General features: G+C 50.6%; 1 protein-coding gene across 4 annotated transcripts in view; it reads right to left on the bottom strand.

The window, feature by feature from the left end:
* Positions 1 to 1,498: 1,498 nt before the first annotated feature.
* Positions 1,499 to 18,688, bottom strand: part of Hr96 (Nuclear hormone receptor HR96) — a 137,232-nt gene continuing 120,042 nt past the window's right edge. For all 4 annotated transcript variants that reach the window (XM_055061180.2, XM_055061181.2, XM_050191445.3 and 1 more), the window contains one exon: positions 1,499 to 2,725. In XM_055061180.2, the coding sequence (XP_054917155.1) occupies positions 1,598 to 2,725 (1,128 nt within the window). In that variant the 3' untranslated portion in view covers positions 1,499 to 1,597. The remainder of the gene's footprint in view (positions 2,726 to 18,688) is intronic.

Here is an 18,688-nt window from a genome sequence, read left to right on the forward strand (position 1 = left end):
TAGATATGAAGCTCCTTTTCTGTGAGCACAGCTGAAGGTATAGACTGAACACTGGCCACCTGATAAATGATGGTTACCGTGGGATCAATTTTGTTATGATTGGATTGCATAATGGACACCTTTCCATGTGCTGATGTCTGTTTAATATGTCAGCATGTGCCACGCATCTTCTTTTTTCTGCTTTTTTTGCATCACTTTAAAAAGGCTGATGCTTGTGCCAAAACAGATGTTCTTCAGTTGGCCATAATGCAACTTTCATAGCGAGAACACCCATTCATCAGCAGCTGAAGCACTGCTTGACTTATTCCATTCTTGTAACTGAGCACTTTTGGGAAAATGCATCCTCCAACCAGATAAGCGTTCGTGTACGCTTCAAGTAAGGACCGCCAAGGCAATTTTTCTTCTTTTGACAGTGTTCTTTGGGGACTGTCTAGAGCATATGTTGGCCACAGTTGTTTCATTCGCAGGGTGAAAGAATGTTATCCATGGCAGGCATTGGTGAAAGGCTGCTAATACTCAATTAAGCAGTGCAAAGGCAAGAAAATCACGCACCTAATCACAGAATAATGCCACTAAGGGAGTATGCACATGATTAGTATGCAAGGGCTTTAGCTCAGGGCTAACTTTGATTTCCCAAGTACATTTAACTGCAGAAATTAGCTTATAAAATTTGAATGAAATTTGTTGGATTTGAGAGAAAAATTAAAATTAGTGACCCTAGAAAGCAAATTTTTTTGTTTTATTTCCAGCCTGGAATTAAACAGATATTGCAGTTCTGCAAACTGCGTCCAGGACACCTAAAGCAGACAACTTTGATATAAAAAGTTACAGCTTAAGTGAGAGTGTTACATTGTTTAGGAGGGTTTTGCAAAAGTCCTACTCACAAATTAGTGGTATGTTTCAGAGTGATGTATAATAAATACATTGGTTTCATATGCTCTAGATGCTTCATCAGGTGCAGTATGCAGAATTGTAATATATTTTTGTCATTGCAGAGATAATATTATAAACTTGATGAAATTTTAACAATTTTGCAATTTTGAATCCTTTTTATTAATTATTCAATGGCCTAAATAAAAAATCTGCTTCTTAGTCAATAAATTTTAACTTTTTGTTTTAAATGCAACAAACCTAATCAAAATTTGGTGCAGTGGTTGCTGACAAAAATGAGTTCTCCCATCTTATGTATTTAGATTGGAGCTCCTGAGCTAAAGCTTCCTCTTATGTGTCACCTGAAGTTGAATTGAAATATCGCAGCGTACCGGAGTGCTGTAGCTATTGCTACACCAATTCACTGCAAATCTTAACGTTTCAACTTTGAGCTAACTTACCTGTGATAACATTGATAACATAAGGCCTTGTGTCAATCGCTGACCTCTGCAAACTGCTGCGGCCACGACCAGAAGTCTTACATTGGTCAGTGTTTGCTTCTAGCTTGCATGCAAAAATCACTGCAAAATTATTGTGGCTTATTTCTTAACTTGCACAGTAAGAGCAATGAGTCCAGAATGCATTTAATTCCACAATGTGACAGCTTTGCTGCCCAGTATTTGAATATCACGATGACAGAACTTTGCACAATTTCAACAATGACCACCTACTTGAGGTCAAAAATCTCTATAAGCAATGGCTCAACTTCATGGGGGTTCAGGTCCACCAGTATGCTGACTTGGTTCTCATTGAGCGTGCGCATATCTTCAAGGTTACGGATGAGCTGCAGGAAGACTGACCGGCTCTCGCAGCCTGAGTAGCGGGTGTCTAGGTATCGCCGCAGCAGGTAGAGGTATGTATCTTGTTCAAACATGACCACATCTCGGTGCACCAGGTTGGGCCGCTCAGGCGTGAACAGTGTGATGGCACTGAGCAGCAGCATTATGTTTTCGTCTAGTCTCCACTCGGGCCGGAATGCATTGATGAAGCGCTTGTGCTCCTCATAAACATTGCCCCGTGCCTCTTTGAGGATATCCACCCGAATAGACATGAGCCGTGGATCAGGTCCCTTCCAGCAGTCGCGCTCAGCGTCATACGACATCACGGAGCGCAGCAGCATGAGCTCGGTGCTGCCACCCTTCAGCAGTGCCACCTGGTCTTCCTGGCAGAGGCTCTTGAAGGCGGCAATGCGCTTGGACATCTTTATCAGGCGCCGTATGGCATGGTCCGTCATGTTGATCACATCCACCAGGCTGGGTTCAGGATCACAGGCCAGCGGCACCTTGAGCACCTGGTTGGCCGTGGCCAGCTCCTGGATGCGGTGTGTTTCAGCTTCGGTCAGCACATCTGAGCCTGGCACTCGATAGAACTGGCTACGGATGGCCCGGTCATGCACAACCTGTGAGGAGCCGCACTGGTCACGCCATGGCAGCTGTGACGAGTCAGAACTGCTGGATTCTAAGTCTGAGCAGCATGAGTCAGGCCGGTCTGCCTTGGGCTGCTGGCCACTTGATGGCCCTGCATTGCTTGCCAGCTCAAGCTCAGATGTATAGCGTGCCACCTTGACTGGGCCTTCATCGTCATCCTCTGATAGCTGCGTTCTCTGTCGTGGATGTAAGGCACGCTTAAGGCGGTTCTCTTCGATCTTGGCACGCTTCTCACGCTTCTCGGCTTCACTCAGGATACATTCTTTCTTCATGCCGATGGCAAAACATTTCTGCAGGCGGCACCGCTGGCAGAAACGTCGTGTTCGTGTGTTCACCTCGCAGTCATCTTTGAAGAGGCAGCGAAATTCCTGGGTAAAGATAAAAAAAGTGCTGACATTAGAAATTCCAGGGCTTTGCAAAAATTTTGTTACATAAAACAATTCATATCCAGAAACATAAACACTATTCATTCCCTGCCTTTGAGTAGAGAAGTATTACTGCACATACACAATTTTTTCCTCACTCCAATCGCGACATAAGACTTTGCCAAGTTTATGTTTAATTCGAACTCTCACAACTGGACAAACTTTAACCATCTAGTCTGTCACCATAGGACTGGCAAGCTTACTAAAATGCAAACAAAACAACCATACTGCCCGTGTGTTGTGTCATTGAACAAGGCCCTGCAAATCTTTTATGCAAAGCGTGGAAGGTGTCTAGTATTAAGGGGCATCTCATGAATGCCTTGTCATCTCATCGCACATCCCCCAATGCAGCGAGGTTTTCAAATGGGTCAGCACTTGCAACTTCTTGTAGCAAACATAAATCTTCATCTATGCAAAATCGCTGCTGTAGCTTGCGTTGTGCAGACGAACATAAAGGCGTGGTTGAAGTGCATGGCATGGTCGAGAACATGCCACTGGAGGCAGCCATCTTGGAAAGAGCGAGGTGCCTCGATGCACGCCCGAGAGAGGGCGCACGCATCACCCACCCTCGCTAGTGAAAGATGGCAGTGACGCTCCGCTCAGGCAGCTTGTAAGCAGACTGTGTTTGTCGCTCCGCTAGCCTGCTTGCGGTTAAGCGAACAGTGCATGCGCATTCGTGCTTCCACTCCACTCAGCTGCTGAGCATAAAAACACTCCACTAAAGCACTATACCCTCAGCCTGCGCCCCACGTCTCAGTGTTGCATTTCACTGCTTTAAGAGTTTATTTTGGCTTGGATAAGGAACACCTGCATATCGGCATAAGCCAACACTTTGTTTTTTGAGCTCAAGCTCCTTCAAAGAAGCGGCAGCACACTTCCTTTCCCATTCACTCCTCAACGTGTCGGTCCCTTCTGTTCTTGTCCTCCTTCCGCCGCGCATTCGCCCCGTGGACCATTTGAAGCATCCTATTGGTCAGTTGTGCAGTCAATGTCCGATTTTTCACTCCCTAGGGGCCTCGAAAATGTCCGAAAAAATGAATGTATGTCTTTTACTGCCCTTAAAGGCTCAAATCGCCACAGGCACATCCGAAAAAGCTCTGAAAACCTGCCAGTACATAAAGATTTCTAGTGGCGTTTTTTGAAGTAGGTCTGGAAGAATTACAAAGAAATATATATTTGCGGAACAATCACAGTTCTCTTGAATCCCTCGTTTACTGCTCTACCAAGTGCCAAAACCAACTTGTATTGTTGTTTGGAAAGTTGCGTAACAATGTGTAGCCGCCAGCCCCGTACAACCACGTAGAGCACAGGGCGCTGCGGTTCTAGACGCACTGCGCCCTGCTGCAGAAGGTTAGAAAAAGACCCATATAAGCACAGCAGAGAAGTGGCTACGTCAGGCGGCTCAACTGGTAACTGTAGAAGCGTCACCCAAAACCCACGCAATCATTCTCCCCTTTCGGCGGCGTTTTCTGTACTTTTTTTTTTAAGTAAAAGATGTTGATGCATAAATATTTTCACAAACAACCGTTAAATTTGTTAATTTTCACTTTTCCTTCCTGTTTGGCTGTTGCCTCGGCTCTCTTCCTTAGTACATCGCTTAATTTCTGAACTCCTTGCGACTATTGTTTCCAGTTGCCAATTTGCGCGAAAAGTGCTGTGCAATTAGGGAAAAGCCAGACGAGGTAATAGGTGAGAGTCATTGCTTTGTGACGAAGAAGATCGGCAGGCTGAAAAGCCCTGTTGCCATCGTGTGGCTCGTACCCAGTTCGTTCCCTGGCTGTGCCCTACCTGCCATTGGCGCGTTGGTCGCTGCTTCTCTATGACCCGAATAAACCCCCTTTACAATTGGTGGATCTGCTGGGTACAACCGGAATTCTGGAACTTCGCAACCGGACACTGCAGCCTGTCTTCATTATGCCGGAAGAAGGACCACTGCAACCACAACCCGCTGCCCCGGTGACTACCGTGGTCTGCCCCGGCCCGTTGCATCAACGCGACCCACCCATCTTCCGCGGTACCGAAGACCATGACGTAGAAGAGTGGCTCGCTGAATACGACCGGGTGAGCATCCACAACCACTGGGACGACACCAAAAAACTGAATTACGTATCGTTTTATTTGAGCGGTGTCGCCAGCGTGTGGCACTGCAACCATGAACGTGATCTCACGACATGGACAGCCTTCAAAACTAACGTGACGGAGGTATTTGGGCGCCCCGCTGTTCGCAAGCTTCGCGCCGAGCAACGTTTGCGCAGTCGTGCGCAACAGTGCGGGGAGATGTTTACAAGTTATATAGAAGATGTTGTCGACCTCTGCAACCGCGTTGACACCACAACGGCTGATGCCGAGAAGATCCGCCATATCTTAAAAGGCATTGAAGACGACGCCTTCCAGATGCTGTTGGCCAAAAATTCGGCGACAGTCCCTGAACTCGTCAGTCTCTGCCAAAGCTTCGACGAACTCCGCAAACAACGCATAGCCACCCGCCAATCTGCTCCTCAGGCGACTTCAATGTCGAGCTTGGCTGTTTCCCAACACGTCGCTACTGCTATAGAAGAGGTAGCTCGTCAGCTTTCTCTGATTCCCCTTACACACGGCCAGCTGAATTCTCCGTTGGCGCCCTCTCCAATCTGTCATCAAGGAGCAGGTAGCCGACCACATTCCACCTTCTCTCCAGCAGACTCCGGTTGCCGCTCCCCTGACGTACGCCGAAGTCGCTTCGAGGCCTGCACCACAGACCTACGGTCCCCTTCGCCCACCTTTGCGTCCGCCCGTATCCGCTCCAGTCCGGCCACTAGTGCAGTATGCACGACCTCAAGATCATTGGCGCACCGAAGACAATCGCCCGATTTGTTTTTATTGTGGCCGTGCTGGACACGTAGCACGTCACTGTCGCCTCCTTACACCAAACGTCCCCAACAACGTGCGTCCATATGCGCCACGTTTCCAACAACGCCACAACTATTCGGACACCTTTGAATCTCCTCCTGTCGTCGACACCGCATTCTCAGCCACTCGCCGTTCACCTTCTCCTTGCCGCCGCTCGCTTTGCCCCATGCATCGGCGTCGGAGCCCTTTGCGCCAGGAAAACTAAATATCGCAGTTCAGGAGGCGAGAACTGCGGTACCAGCGAAATGTATAAGGCCTCACACTTCCCCGAAGAACGTTATTGAAGTCACAATAGAAGGAACATAGACGCTAGCACTTGTCGACACCGGCGCTGCACTTTCAGCGATAGATGCCTGTATTTGCCGCAAGATAGGAAAAGTGACGACGCCGCTTTCTGGACGGTCTCTTCGAACTGCCAACGCGCAGCACATCGAGCCATCCAGCGCCTGCACTGCTCGTGTCGTAATTCAGGAGGTCCTCTATATCATAGAATTCATCGTGTTGCCATCATGTTCATATGACATCATATTAGGTTGGGACTTTCTCTCCACACATCATGCGATCATTGACTGCGCCTGCGCCGTAATCGAGCTGTTTCAGTTTTCGACCGATATTATCACTGACTATAAGGACCATTGTCGCAAAATCTCTCTTTCAGAAGACACCGTTATACCTGCCTGGTCTTCCACTCTTGTCAGTATCTATTGTGACTATGTAGATGACGGCACAGTACTCTTCGCTCCATCTGAACTCTTAGTTCGCCGCCGTTCACTACCACTGCCGTTCGCCGTCCTCGAGTTCAAAGCTGGCGCCTCTCTCATGTGCGTCTCAAACCCATCGGCTGAACCAATTACTTTACGCCGCCGTGAAAGCCTTGGCACAGCAGAGCCACTGACCTCATCTTCAATATTTGACACGATGGACGACTCCACTTACATTGCTGCCCTCGAGGCATCGCGTCCTCAGTCACTGCCGCATTCTTTTACGCCAGCTATTGCCAGTGACCTTACGACGACGCAGCTCGACGAACTTCTTCGCTTGCTCCAAGGCTTCTCTTCCTCTTTTGATTGCCAAGCAACATCACTCGGCCCTACAACGACTGTTTCACACGCTATCGACACTGGGAGCCATGCACCAATTCGACAGCGTCTCTACCGAGTATCGGCGACTGAAAGACGCGTTATCAATGACCAGGTGAACGACATGCTCAATCGCGGTGTCATCCAGCCTTCTAGTAGTCCTTGGGCATCACCAGTCATCCTAGTTAAAAAAAAAGACGGCACCATACGATTCTGCGTCGACTATCGAAGGCTTAACAAGATTACCCGAAAGGATGTATACCCGTTGCCACGTATTGACGACGCACTTGACTGTTTGCAAGGAGCGGAGTTTTTTTCCTCCTTAGATCTCCGCTCTGGCTACTGGCAGGTGCCCATGGCTGACGCTGACTGTTCTAAAACCGCATTTGTAACACCAAATGGCTTGTATGAATTCACTGTAATGCCGTTCGGTCTGTGCAATGCGCCCGCCACCTTCGAACGCATGATGGACGGCATCCTACACTGCCTGAAGTGGCATACCTGCCTCTGCTACCTCGACGACGCTGTCGTCCTTTCCCCTGATTTTCCGACCCATCTGCGGCATTTACATCAAGTTTTGACCTGTCTCCAGAATGCCGGTCTCCAGCTTAACTTAAGAAAGTGGCGATTTGCAGCACAAAAACTGACTATATTAGGCCACGTTGTCTCCAAAGAAGGCATTCTTCCTGATCCTGATAAACTTCGCGCCGTATCGGAATTTCCGAAGCCCACTGACTTGAAAGCACTACGCAGGTTCATTGGCCTATGCTCCTATTTTCGACGTTTTGTTCGCAATTTCGCTACTGTGATCGCACCACTTAACCAACTTCTCCAAGGCGACAATGAACTTCCTGCTTCATCGGAACCCTCCGATGATGTCTTTACGACTCTTCGTCAACTACTCACGTCTCCGCCAGTCTTGCGCCATTTTGATCCAAGCGCACCTACAGAACTTCACACCTGCGCCAGTGGCGTTGGCCTTGGTGCCGTGCTCGCACAACGCAAGAACACTAATGCCGAATACGTAGTCGCTTATGCCAGTCGTGCCCTCATGAAACCTGAGGCCAATTACTCAGTCACAGAAAAAGAGTGCATTGCTATCGTATCGGCTCTTCAAAAATTTCGTCCATATCTCTACGGTCGACACTTTGACGTGGTGACGGATCATCACGCTCTTTGCTGGTTGTCCAACCTAAAACACCCGTCGGGCCGCCTTGCTCGGTGGGCCCTCCGAATCCAGAAATATGATATCCGTATCGTCTATCGTTCTGAACGCAAACACTCTGACGCTGATGCCCTCTCGCGCTCCCCAGTTACTTCAGACAGCAGCACTTCTACCTACAGACATGACATCTCACCACTTGACATCCTGGACATGGCATCGGAGCAACGAAAAGACCCATGGATCGTCACGATATTTGACTTTTTGTCAAATCTTCCGGCAACTTCGGCACCTCGAGCGTTACGCCGACAGGCGCAGCATTTTACAATCCGCGACGGACTTTTATACCGCCGCAACTACCACAATGATGGCTGCAAATGGCTCTTAGTAGTGCCTCGCCACCTACGACAAGATTTATGCTCCGCTTTTCATTCTGACCCGCAGTGTGGTCACGGCGGAGCGTCAAAAACCTACACACGGCTTCGCCTACGATATTATTGGCGAGGGATGTACACCTTCGTCCACAAATACGTACGCTCCTGCATTGCCTGCCAGCAACGCAAATGTGTCCCGCATCTCTCCACCGCACCTCTCCAACCACTTCCTTGCCCAGCTCAGCCATTCGACCGTGTCGGCATTGATATATACGGGCCTCTTCCATCTACTGGCGCTGGCAACCAACGGATTGTCGCCGTGGATCATTTGACACAGTATGCTGAAACCGCCGCCTTGCCTGCCGCATCAGCAAAAGACATCGCCTCGTTCATTCTAAACAACTTCGTTCTTCGCCATGGCGCCCCTCGTGAACTGTTGAGCGATCGGGGCCGCGTATTCCTTTCGGACGTCCTGCAGTCACTCCTATCTGAATGCCAAATTATTCACCGCACTACTACTGCTTATCATCCACAGACCAATGGCTTAACAGAACGATTCAACAGAACGATTCAACAGAACTCTTGGTGACATGCTATCACTGTATGTTGCATCTGACCACTCCAACTGGGATCTCGTACTTCCGTTCGTCACTTACGCATATAACACTGCCTCTCAAGCCACTACCGAATTCTCACCATTCTTTCTGCTTTACGACCGCCATCCCTCCAGCACCATTGATACTGTTCTCCCGTACCGGCCGGACCCTGCTGAATGCTCACCTGTTTCTGCGATTGCTCAGCACGCCGAGAAATGCAGACAACTGGCCCGTTATTTGACGTCCGCTCAACAGTGCCGCCAAAAAGAGCGCCATGACCTCAATCCTCCCCCTCACCCCTTCCCCGTCGACTCACTCGTGTGGCTTTGGGTCCCGCCTGTTGCTGCTCCTGGCCTTTCGTCCAAGCTCCTCCCGAAGTACCACGGGCCCTACCGCGTGGTTGCACAAACATCACCAGTGAACTACGTAGTCGAACCCGTATCGCCATCTCCTGATCAGCGTCGTCGGGGGCGAGAGACTGTGCACATTGACCGGCTGAAGCAGTATTACGATCCACCCATCTCTTCCTAGGTTGCCAGGATGGCTACTCTTCAATTCCGGGGGTGATTGTGACGAAGAAGATCGGCAGGCTGAAAAGCCTCGTTGCCATCGCGTGGCTCGTACCCAGTTCGTTCCCTGGCTGTGCCCTACCTGCTCTTGCCGCGTTGGTCGCTGCTTCTCTACGACCCGAATAAACACCCTTCACAGCTTATCGGTTTAAAGGTTATTGCAATGTTTGCTGACAGACGCTGTTTTGCATGATCTTATTTTCCACTTTATCTAACCCATATTGTCACGTGGTAGTGACGGTGAAGAAAGCAGCAATACGGTGGAATACAAAACTATCTTTTATTGGGCAAACCTGTGCCCACAAAAACAGGCTACACTTATAGCACAACGATAGCGGCGAACACGGTCGGCGATCGTCGGAAATCTGATCAGCGGGTCAAGCGCGTCGGCTTTTAAAGAACAGTCGTCGAATGTTCCAGACTAATCGTTCGGACCCGCGTGCCTTCCACAAACTTCTACTCCATTCGCGTCAGGTGATGAAATCAGATAACATAAGGTTCGGCGACAACAGACAGCGGATAGAAGCATCGATAACTTTCCAGAAACTTCGGATACATGCAGGTGCGTCCCACGCTGTGCGATTATCAAGTGCATCGGCTTTTAAAGAACAGTCATCGAATGTTCCAGACTGATCGTTCGGACCCGCGTGCCTTCCACAAAGTTCTACACCATTCGCGTCAGGTGATGAAATCAGATAACATAAGGTTCGGCGCCAAGAGACAGCGGATAGAAGCATCGATAACTTTCCAGAAACTTCGGATACATGCAGGTGCGTCCCACGCTGTGCGATTACATTTGTTAGGCGGCGAAATGTGGTTGCCCGATAAAGATAAGTACACGTGTCAATACCCCCCTCTTAAAATACATCGTCCCGATGCTACAAATATAAGAGAGTGAAACACAAAAGGACACTTATTAAATGTAAGTAACAAAACAACGAAAAGAAACAAAGTCCAAGGGTCAGTTACGGGAAGCCCCAAAGTACATTAACGCTGGTAGTACGGCTTGAGTCGCACAACGTGAACTATTTCAGGTCATGAGCAGCGCCGCTGTGATAGCGAAATGCCGTCTAGCACGACCTCATAGTCCAGTGCGCCAATACGTCGGATGATCTTGTACGGTCCGAAATAGGGACGCAAAAGCTTCTCGCTCAGTCCTCGTCGGCGTATGGGGTCCAAACCCAAACACGGTCACCGGGCTGGTACTCGACGAAGCGTCGTCGGAGGTTGTAGTGTCGGCTGTTGGTCCTCTGCTGGTTCTTGATTCGCAGGCGGGCGAGCTGTCGGGCTTCTTCGGCGCGCTGGAGATAGGTAGCGACGTCAAGATTTTCCTCGTCAGTGACGTGCGGCAACATGGCGTCGAGCGTCATCGTCGGGTTCCTGCCGTAAACCAGCTTAAATGGCGTGATCTGTGTTGTTTCTTGCACCGCCGTGTTGTAAGCGAATGTTACGTACGGCAGGACCGCATCTCACGTCTTGTGCTCGACGTCAACATGCATTGCTAGCATGTCGGCGAGGGTCTTGTTCAGGTGCTCCCGTGAGACCATTCGTCTGCAGATGGTAGGCAGTCGTCCTCCTGTGACTTGTCTGGCTGTATTGCAGAATGGCTTGCGTGAGCTCTGCTGTAAAAGCCGTTCCTCTGTCGGTGATGAGGACTTCTGATTGATGAGGATCTTCTCGATGAAAAATTTCGCCACTTCGGCTGCGCTGCCTTTCGGTAGAGCTTTAAATTCAGCGAAGCGGGTGAGATAATCCGTCGCCACGACGATCCACTTATTTCCGGATGTTGATGTCGGAAACGGTCCTAACAAGTCCATCCCGATGTGCTGAAACGGTCGGTAAGGAGGCTTGATCGGCTGTAGTAATCCCGCTGGCCTCGTCGGTGGTGTCTTGCGTCGCTGACAGTCTCGGCATGTCTTGAAGTAACGGGCGACATCGGCGGTTAGGTGCGGCCAGTAATACCTGTCTTGTATCCTCTATAGCGTCCGGGAGAAACCGAGGTGCCCAGCGGTCGGATCGTCATGTAGGGCATGCAGTACTTCTGGACGCAGCGCCGATGGAACAACAAGACAAGTTGTCGACAAGTTGGCGCGGACTGGTGAGAAATTCTTCTTCCCGAGTAGGTTGTTTTGAAGCGTGAACGAAGATAATCCACGCTTAAATGCCCTAGGGACAACGTCGGTGTGCCCTTCCAAATACTCGACTAGGGCTTTTAGCTCCGGGTCCCCTCGTTGTTGTTCGGCGAAGTCTTCCGCGCTTATTATGCCAAGGAAGGCGTCGTCATCCTCGTCATCTTGCGGCCACTGGTCAATGGGGGCGTGTGATAGGCAATCGGCATCTGAGTGTTTTCGTCCGGACTTGTATGTTTCAGTGATGTCGTATTCTTGTAACATGAGGCTCCACCGTGCCAGCCGTCCTGAAGGGTCCTTTAAGTTAGCTAGCCAACACAACGCGTGATGGTCGCTGACCACTTTGAATGGCCTGCCATAGAGGTAAGGGCGAAATTTCGCTGTAGCCTAAACAATGGCGAGGCATTCCTTCTCGGTTGTAGAATAATTGCCTTCTGCTTTTGACAACGACCGGCTAGCGTAAGCTATCACGTGTTCATGTCCATCTTTTCTCTGGACTAGGACGGCACCGAGGCCTACGCTGCTGGCGTCAGTGTGTATTTCGGTATCGGCGTGCTCGTCGAAGTGCGCAAGCACAGGCGGAGACTGCATGCGTCGTTTGAGTTCTTGAAATGCGTCGGCCTGCGGCGTTTCCCACTTGAACTCGATGTCACATTTAGTTAGCTTTGTCAGCGGCTCAGCGATGCGTGAAAAGTCCTTGACAAATCGCCTGTAGTAGGCACACATGCCAAGAAATCTACGCACTGCCTTCTTGTCGATGGGCAGCGGGAACTTTGTAATGGCAGCTGTCTTCTGCAGGTCGGGGTGGACTCCAGACTTGCTGATGACATGGCCTAGGAACAGAAGCTCATCGTAAGCGAAGCGGCACTTTTCTGGCTTCAGAGTAAGCCCTGATGACTTGATGGCCTCTAGTACTGTCGCAAGCCGCCTCAGGTGATCGTCGAAATTTCCGGCAAAGACGACGACGTCATTCAAGTAGACGAGACAGGTCTGCCACTTCAATCCTGCTAAAATCGTGTCCATCCCACGCTGGAACGTTGCAGGCGCCGAGCACAGTCCGAATGGCATAACCTTGAACTCGTAGAGGCCGTCTGGGGTGATGAAGGGCGTCTTTTCACGATCTCTTTCGTCGACTTCTATTTGCCAATAGCCAGACTTGAGGTCCATTGACGAGAAGTATTTAGCGTTGCAGAGCCGATCCAATGCGTCGTCTATCCATGCGAGGGGGTACACGTCCTTCTTCATGATCTTGTTCAGACGACGATAATCGAAGCAGAAACGTAGGGTTCCTTCCTTTTTCTTCATCAGGACAACAGGGGATGCCCACGGGCTTTTCGACGGCTGGATGATGTCGTCGCGCAGCATTTCGTCGACTTGTTCTCTTATAGCTTTACGTTCTCGCGGCGAAACTCGGTAAGGGCTCTGGCGGAGTGGTCGAGCGCACTCCTCGGTGATGATGCGATGCTTGGCGACTGGTGTTTGTCGAATCCTCGATGACGTCGAAAAGCAGCCTTTGTATCGTCGGAGCAGACTTCTCAGCTGCTGTTGCTTAATCACGGGGAGACTTGGATTAATGTCGTAGTCTGGTTCAGGAACCATGGTCGTCGGGATAGATGCGGCGGAATCCGAGACGACAAACGCGTTACTGGTTTCCAGAATTTCCTCGATGTACGCGATCGTCGTGCCTTTGTTGTTGTGCTTGAACTCCCGGCTGAAGTTTGTCAGCAACACTTCGGTTTTCCCTCCATGCAGTCGAGCGATCCCTCTTGCGACGTAAATTTCACAGTCTAGCAGTAGACATTGGTCGCCTTCGATGACGCCTTCTACGTCAGCGGGTGTTTTGGTGCCCACCGAAATAACAATGTTGGAGCGAGGCGGGATGCTCACTTGATCTTCGAGCACACTCAAGGCGTGGTGACTACGACGGCTCTCCGACTGCATCGCTTTATCTTCCGACAGCATTATTGACTTCGACTTCAGGTCGATGATTGCGCGGTGTTGGTCCAGGAAGTCTATACCGAGAATGACGTCTCGTGAACACTGTTGGAGGATAACGAAGGTGGCAGGGTAAGTTCGGTCATGAATGATCATTCTTGCCGTGCAGATTCCAGTCGGCGTGATGAGGTGTCCTCCAGCGGTCCGAATTTGAGGGCCTTCCCATGCAGTTTTAACTTTCTTAAACTGCGCGGCGATGGGTCCACTCATGACGGAGTAATTGGCTCCTGTGTCCACTAAAGCGGTGACGGTGTGGCCGTCGAGAAGCACGTCGATGTCGGTGGTTCTTTGTCTGGCGTTGCAGTTAGGTCTTGGCGTCGGATCACGGCTGCGTCGTGTTCAACTGAAGCTGGAACGTCACGTCGTCAAGTTGTCTTTCGTCGGTATAGTCTTGGCTTCCTGACTTCGTCGAGACGGCGGCGTGTCGTTATTATGTCGTCGAGATGGTCTCTTCGTCGGCGACGGAGGATCTTCGTCAGTTCGACGAACAGCAACCGCACCTCCATCGGTTGCTGCTTTTAGTTTTCCGGATATGGGCTTGCTGACCGGCCCCGGGCTGGGCCAGTGTATGGTCGGCGCTGCGGCGACAGGTAGCGGCCTGGTGACGGCGAACGGGACGGTCGTCGAGGGCTCCACTGAGTAGCGGCGAGGTAGTCGGCGATGTCACAAGGGTGTTCACCTTCCCGAGGGCGCGGTGCGTTGACGGCGAACCCTCGCAATCCCAGGTCGCGGTATGGGCATCGGCGGTACACATGGCCGGCTTCGCCGCAGTGGTAGCGGAGCGGGCGGTGGTCGGGGGCTAGCCAAATGTCCGTCTTCCTCGCGTAGCTGCGCTGGGCGACGGGTGGGTGTGCTGGGTGGGTGTCGGAATTGCGGCATTACAGGACCCTCGCGTTGTCGTGGAGGGGGACCTTGACGGCGGGCGACGGCGTCGTAGGTCATCGCTCCCAGCTGAGGCTGCGATGATCGTGGTTGCACCTCAGGGACTCCAAGCGATCGCTGAACCTCTTCTCTGACGATTTCAGCGATTGGATCCACTTGGGACTGTGTCCTTGGGTAGAACTTCTGCAGCTCCTCCCGTACGACCGCTCTGATAGTCTCGCGTAGATCGTCGGTAGCCAGTGATTGAACCCCGGCGTAGTTTGTAGAGTTCGTGCGGCGATCGAATTTCCGGTTTCGGATCTCGAGTGCCTTCTCAATGTTCGTCGCCTCACGAAGAAACTCTTCGACGGTCTTCGGTGGGCTTCTTACCATTCTGGCAAAAAGTACCTCTTTCACACCACGCATGAGTAGGCGGACTTTCTTCTCCTCGGCAATATCCGGGTCGGCGTGGCGGAACAAATGGCTCATTTCTTCCGTAAAGATGGCAACATTCTCGTTTGGTAGCTGCACTCGGGCGTCCAGCATAGCTTCGGCCCTTTCCTTGCGCACGACACTTGTAAAGGTGCGCAGGAAGCCGCTACGGAACAGTTCCCACGTTGTCAAGGTCTACTCCCTGTTCTCAAACCACGTTCTGGCTGCGTCTTCTAAGGCGAAGTAGACATGCCGCAGCTTGTCGTCGGAGTCCCAGTTGTTAAATGTCGCGATTCGTTCGTAGGTCTCCAGCCATGATTCCGGGTCTTCAGTCGCTGCTCCATGGAAGGTTGGTGGGTCCCGAGGTTGTTGTAGGATAACGGGGGACGCTGGAGCAGCCATTGGGTTTGTCTTGACCACGATCTTCTTTGTCGTCTCAGGTAGAAGTCCGTGCTCTGGGGGCAGTCCTTGTAGTCTGCGGCTAGCACGCTGGTCTTGGGCGATGTTGGTTCTGTCCTCGGGCTTCGGGCTTAGAACGCGGCTTTGCGGGGGCGTTCGGTACATGAACGCACAAGCACCTCCACCAGATGTCACGTGGTAGTGACGGTGAAGAAAGCAGCAATACAGTGGAATACAAAACTAGCTTTTATTGGGCGAACCTGTGCCCACAAAAACAGGCTACACTTATAGCACAACGATAGCGGCGAACACAGTCGGCGATCGTTGGAAATCTGATCAGCAGGTCAAGCGCGTCGGCTTTTAAAGAACAGTCGTCGAATGTTCCAGACTAATCGTTCGGACCCGCGTGCCTTCCACAAAGTTCTACACCATTCGCGTCAGGTGATGAAATCAGATAACATAAGGTTCGGCGACAACAGACAGCGGATAGAAGCATCGATAACTTTCCAGAAACTTCGGATACATGCAGGCGCATCCCACGCTGTGCGATTACATTTGTTAGGCGGCGAAATGTGGTTGCCTGATAAAGATAAGCACACGTGTCAATATCATGGGTACATGGTTCCGAGGATCTGCTAGCGCCTTGCCAGGATCCGAGGATCTGCCAGCATAAATGGCCATTTTTGGCCTGCAAGGTCTCCCTTTACTGAATAAAAGTTTTTCATCATCATCATCATCGAGGAAGTATTGAGGCAAAAGGAAAAGTTAAACGCAACTGGCGTTTTCTCCGGCTGCAACTCGTTCCACGAGCATACAGACCAGCTGACTGAATCCCTTTGCTGGTCCTTGGATGAATCTAAACAAGGAAGGTTGAACCAACGAAGCAACAGCGATGCGCATGACCATTGCAATAGATGGTGACAACTGAATGCATCTTGAGTTAATCACGCAGGCAGAGAATGAATGAGAAAATTGGCCTTCAAACCCTAGGAGATGCCGATTACTACCACCATCCAAAAGGAATGAGAAAGGCAGCAAAATGTTGACCGCCCAATAGCTGTCAAGTGTCAAGCTTGATTTGGCGGCGCTGTTGGAATGTGTGGGCATGGGGGTAGGAGGTGTGCCACTTGATTCCGGGGGGGGAGAGGGTGGGAGGGGCCGGGCTCCCCTGCCCCCCCCCCCCCCCCCCCCCCCCGGGTACGTGCCTGGTGCCATCCTTACATCTGTCATGGTCTGAGTCAAGGCTCTATTAGCTGTAGCTTGTTTCCAAAGCCGGGATAATGCAAAACAATTCCAAGATGTGTTTATTCTAAACCCACCATTAGCCCTCTGTGATAGGTTAAAATGGCTCAGGTCCAGCCCATATGGGTGGGGTCCGAGTCATTTTGACCTATCATGAAGGGCTAAATGCAGATTTGGAATAAAAACAGTTTGGAATCGTTTTATGTTATCCTGGCCAAAGTTCCACTAATCTTTCCAGCGTTTGCGAATCAGCACACTAAATGTTTGAGGTCCTTGTATGAAACCTTTGGTGCACGTTGTGGAGATGGGTTTGCACAAGGCTCACCGTACGAGCGACGGTCACAGAAAGGGCATGATACTCCTCCACTCCACAACACACAGCAAGGGTCGTTGACTCTTCAACATGGCGCAGAGAAGGCTCTGGAGTCAGATTGCCAACAGACACGAGTTTATTCACCCAAGATACAGCACAGTGCGACAGTCACGGCACTTATGGGGAAAGGCTCACCGGGTAGCGGTTCACCAAGCACGAGAACGAGAAGTCGCGGGAGTGCAAAGGTCCCATGTAACCAACTCGCTGTGGGCCTGTGAGCATCTCCCACGTCGATGAAGCACTAAGCGGAAAAGAGCTTGGTTGGAGAAGGTGTCCGGGGCCCGCCACTCAGGGGGCCAATCAGAGCACATCCCTGTGACATTTGCTCACGCAGCGACTCGACCCCGGTAGGAAGAAGCACGGTTTATGTGGGAAATTAGCTCCGGCGTGCTAGCCGTGTCTGCCACGTTGCTGTTATGGCAAGCACAACGTGCTTGAAAACTAAGCCCAATAGCTTGCTAAGCAATGAGCTAAGCACAACACGTGAGCTGGGGGACGAGGCACGAGAAGGCACCTCAATCCCTGCCATGTCTACTGTCTTGCTGCAACAGCTAGAGCATCTGCAGTCTCATTCGTTATGCCAATGTGGCCTGGCACCAAACATATCACTATTTTAAAGCCAGACCTATGCATAAGTATCACAATCAGTTGACATGGGAATTCGTTAATGGTCCAGTTGGTTTCAAGCTGTGCAACTGTACCATCAGAAGCACTTTTGGATTAAGATCACCGTTTCTTGGGACAGATGGTACCTGCATGCATTCATATCAACACTGATAAGCTGTTCTTTTCTGTGGTTCTCAGTTGTTTCAGTTTCAGTTTATTATTCTTTAAATACAATGCATTGGTAAGATACAATATACAGATGAGGGTCCCAAAGTCAAAGACTGCAACGGGACCCTGATGTCACTTTTTTCTCTCTGTATCATGTCATTTTCTGTTATTGTAGCTGTTTACATTGTAGGACAGTGTGGCCCCACAATCCTAGCCAGCAGGCCTTATTAGTCATGGCCAGCAGCATCCAGCTATGGTGCGTGCCCATCGCTGGCGCATATCTTGTCTTCTTCTAGGAATAGCCTCAGTGACATGGACTATGGCGGTAGTTTCTACATGACCACTCCCTCTTTAAAAGCAATGGTAATTGTTCGGTTTGGGAACTGAGGGACGAGTTGACAACTAGCGTACGGAAACCAAAGAATGTTTATTAGGCCCTTATCTATTGTGTTAGGCCCTTATCTATTGTGCCCCCACCTACTGTGGCGCCCTTTTATGGCTGCTCGGTGCTGTTCACAAGTAGCGACCTCTACATCCCCCCCCCTTTTTACATCCTTATGAGGGAGGCTTCTACAAATCCAACAGTCGTGGTGGCTTTGCTATACGACCACTGTGTGGTCACGTCACCACTTCCTGCTGTGCCTCTTGAGGTGCTGCAGCTGGCACCACTTTATGTGGGATAGGCCGCAAAGCCGATTGGGCTCGACTCGCTTCTGGTAGTTCTGGTCCTGAAGTCCCTTGGTTAGTTCTGCCTGACGAATGCAGTACCAGATGTTGGTAGTTACGCTGGAGGACGCCTCTGAGGGTCTCAACAACATGTGACCGAGGCAGCCAGTGTCGGTGCCCCACACGTTGTCTCTCGGCTTCAGGGAAACCGGTATTCCCGATGCATGATGGCGATTGTAGTCCATTGCTTGCTGTACCTTGTTCAACAAGTCATTTTTCTTGAAACCTTTGTGACAGGGCAATGAAAGCATCAGTTGTTCCAGTAGTCTTGGGAGGTGCATTTGCAGTTTTATCCTCATCAAGGCT

Source organism: Dermacentor andersoni, chromosome 1 (genome assembly GCF_023375885.2).
Source record: "Dermacentor andersoni chromosome 1, qqDerAnde1_hic_scaffold, whole genome shotgun sequence".
In the NCBI taxonomy this organism is placed as follows: Eukaryota; Metazoa; Arthropoda; class Arachnida; order Ixodida; family Ixodidae; genus Dermacentor; species Dermacentor andersoni.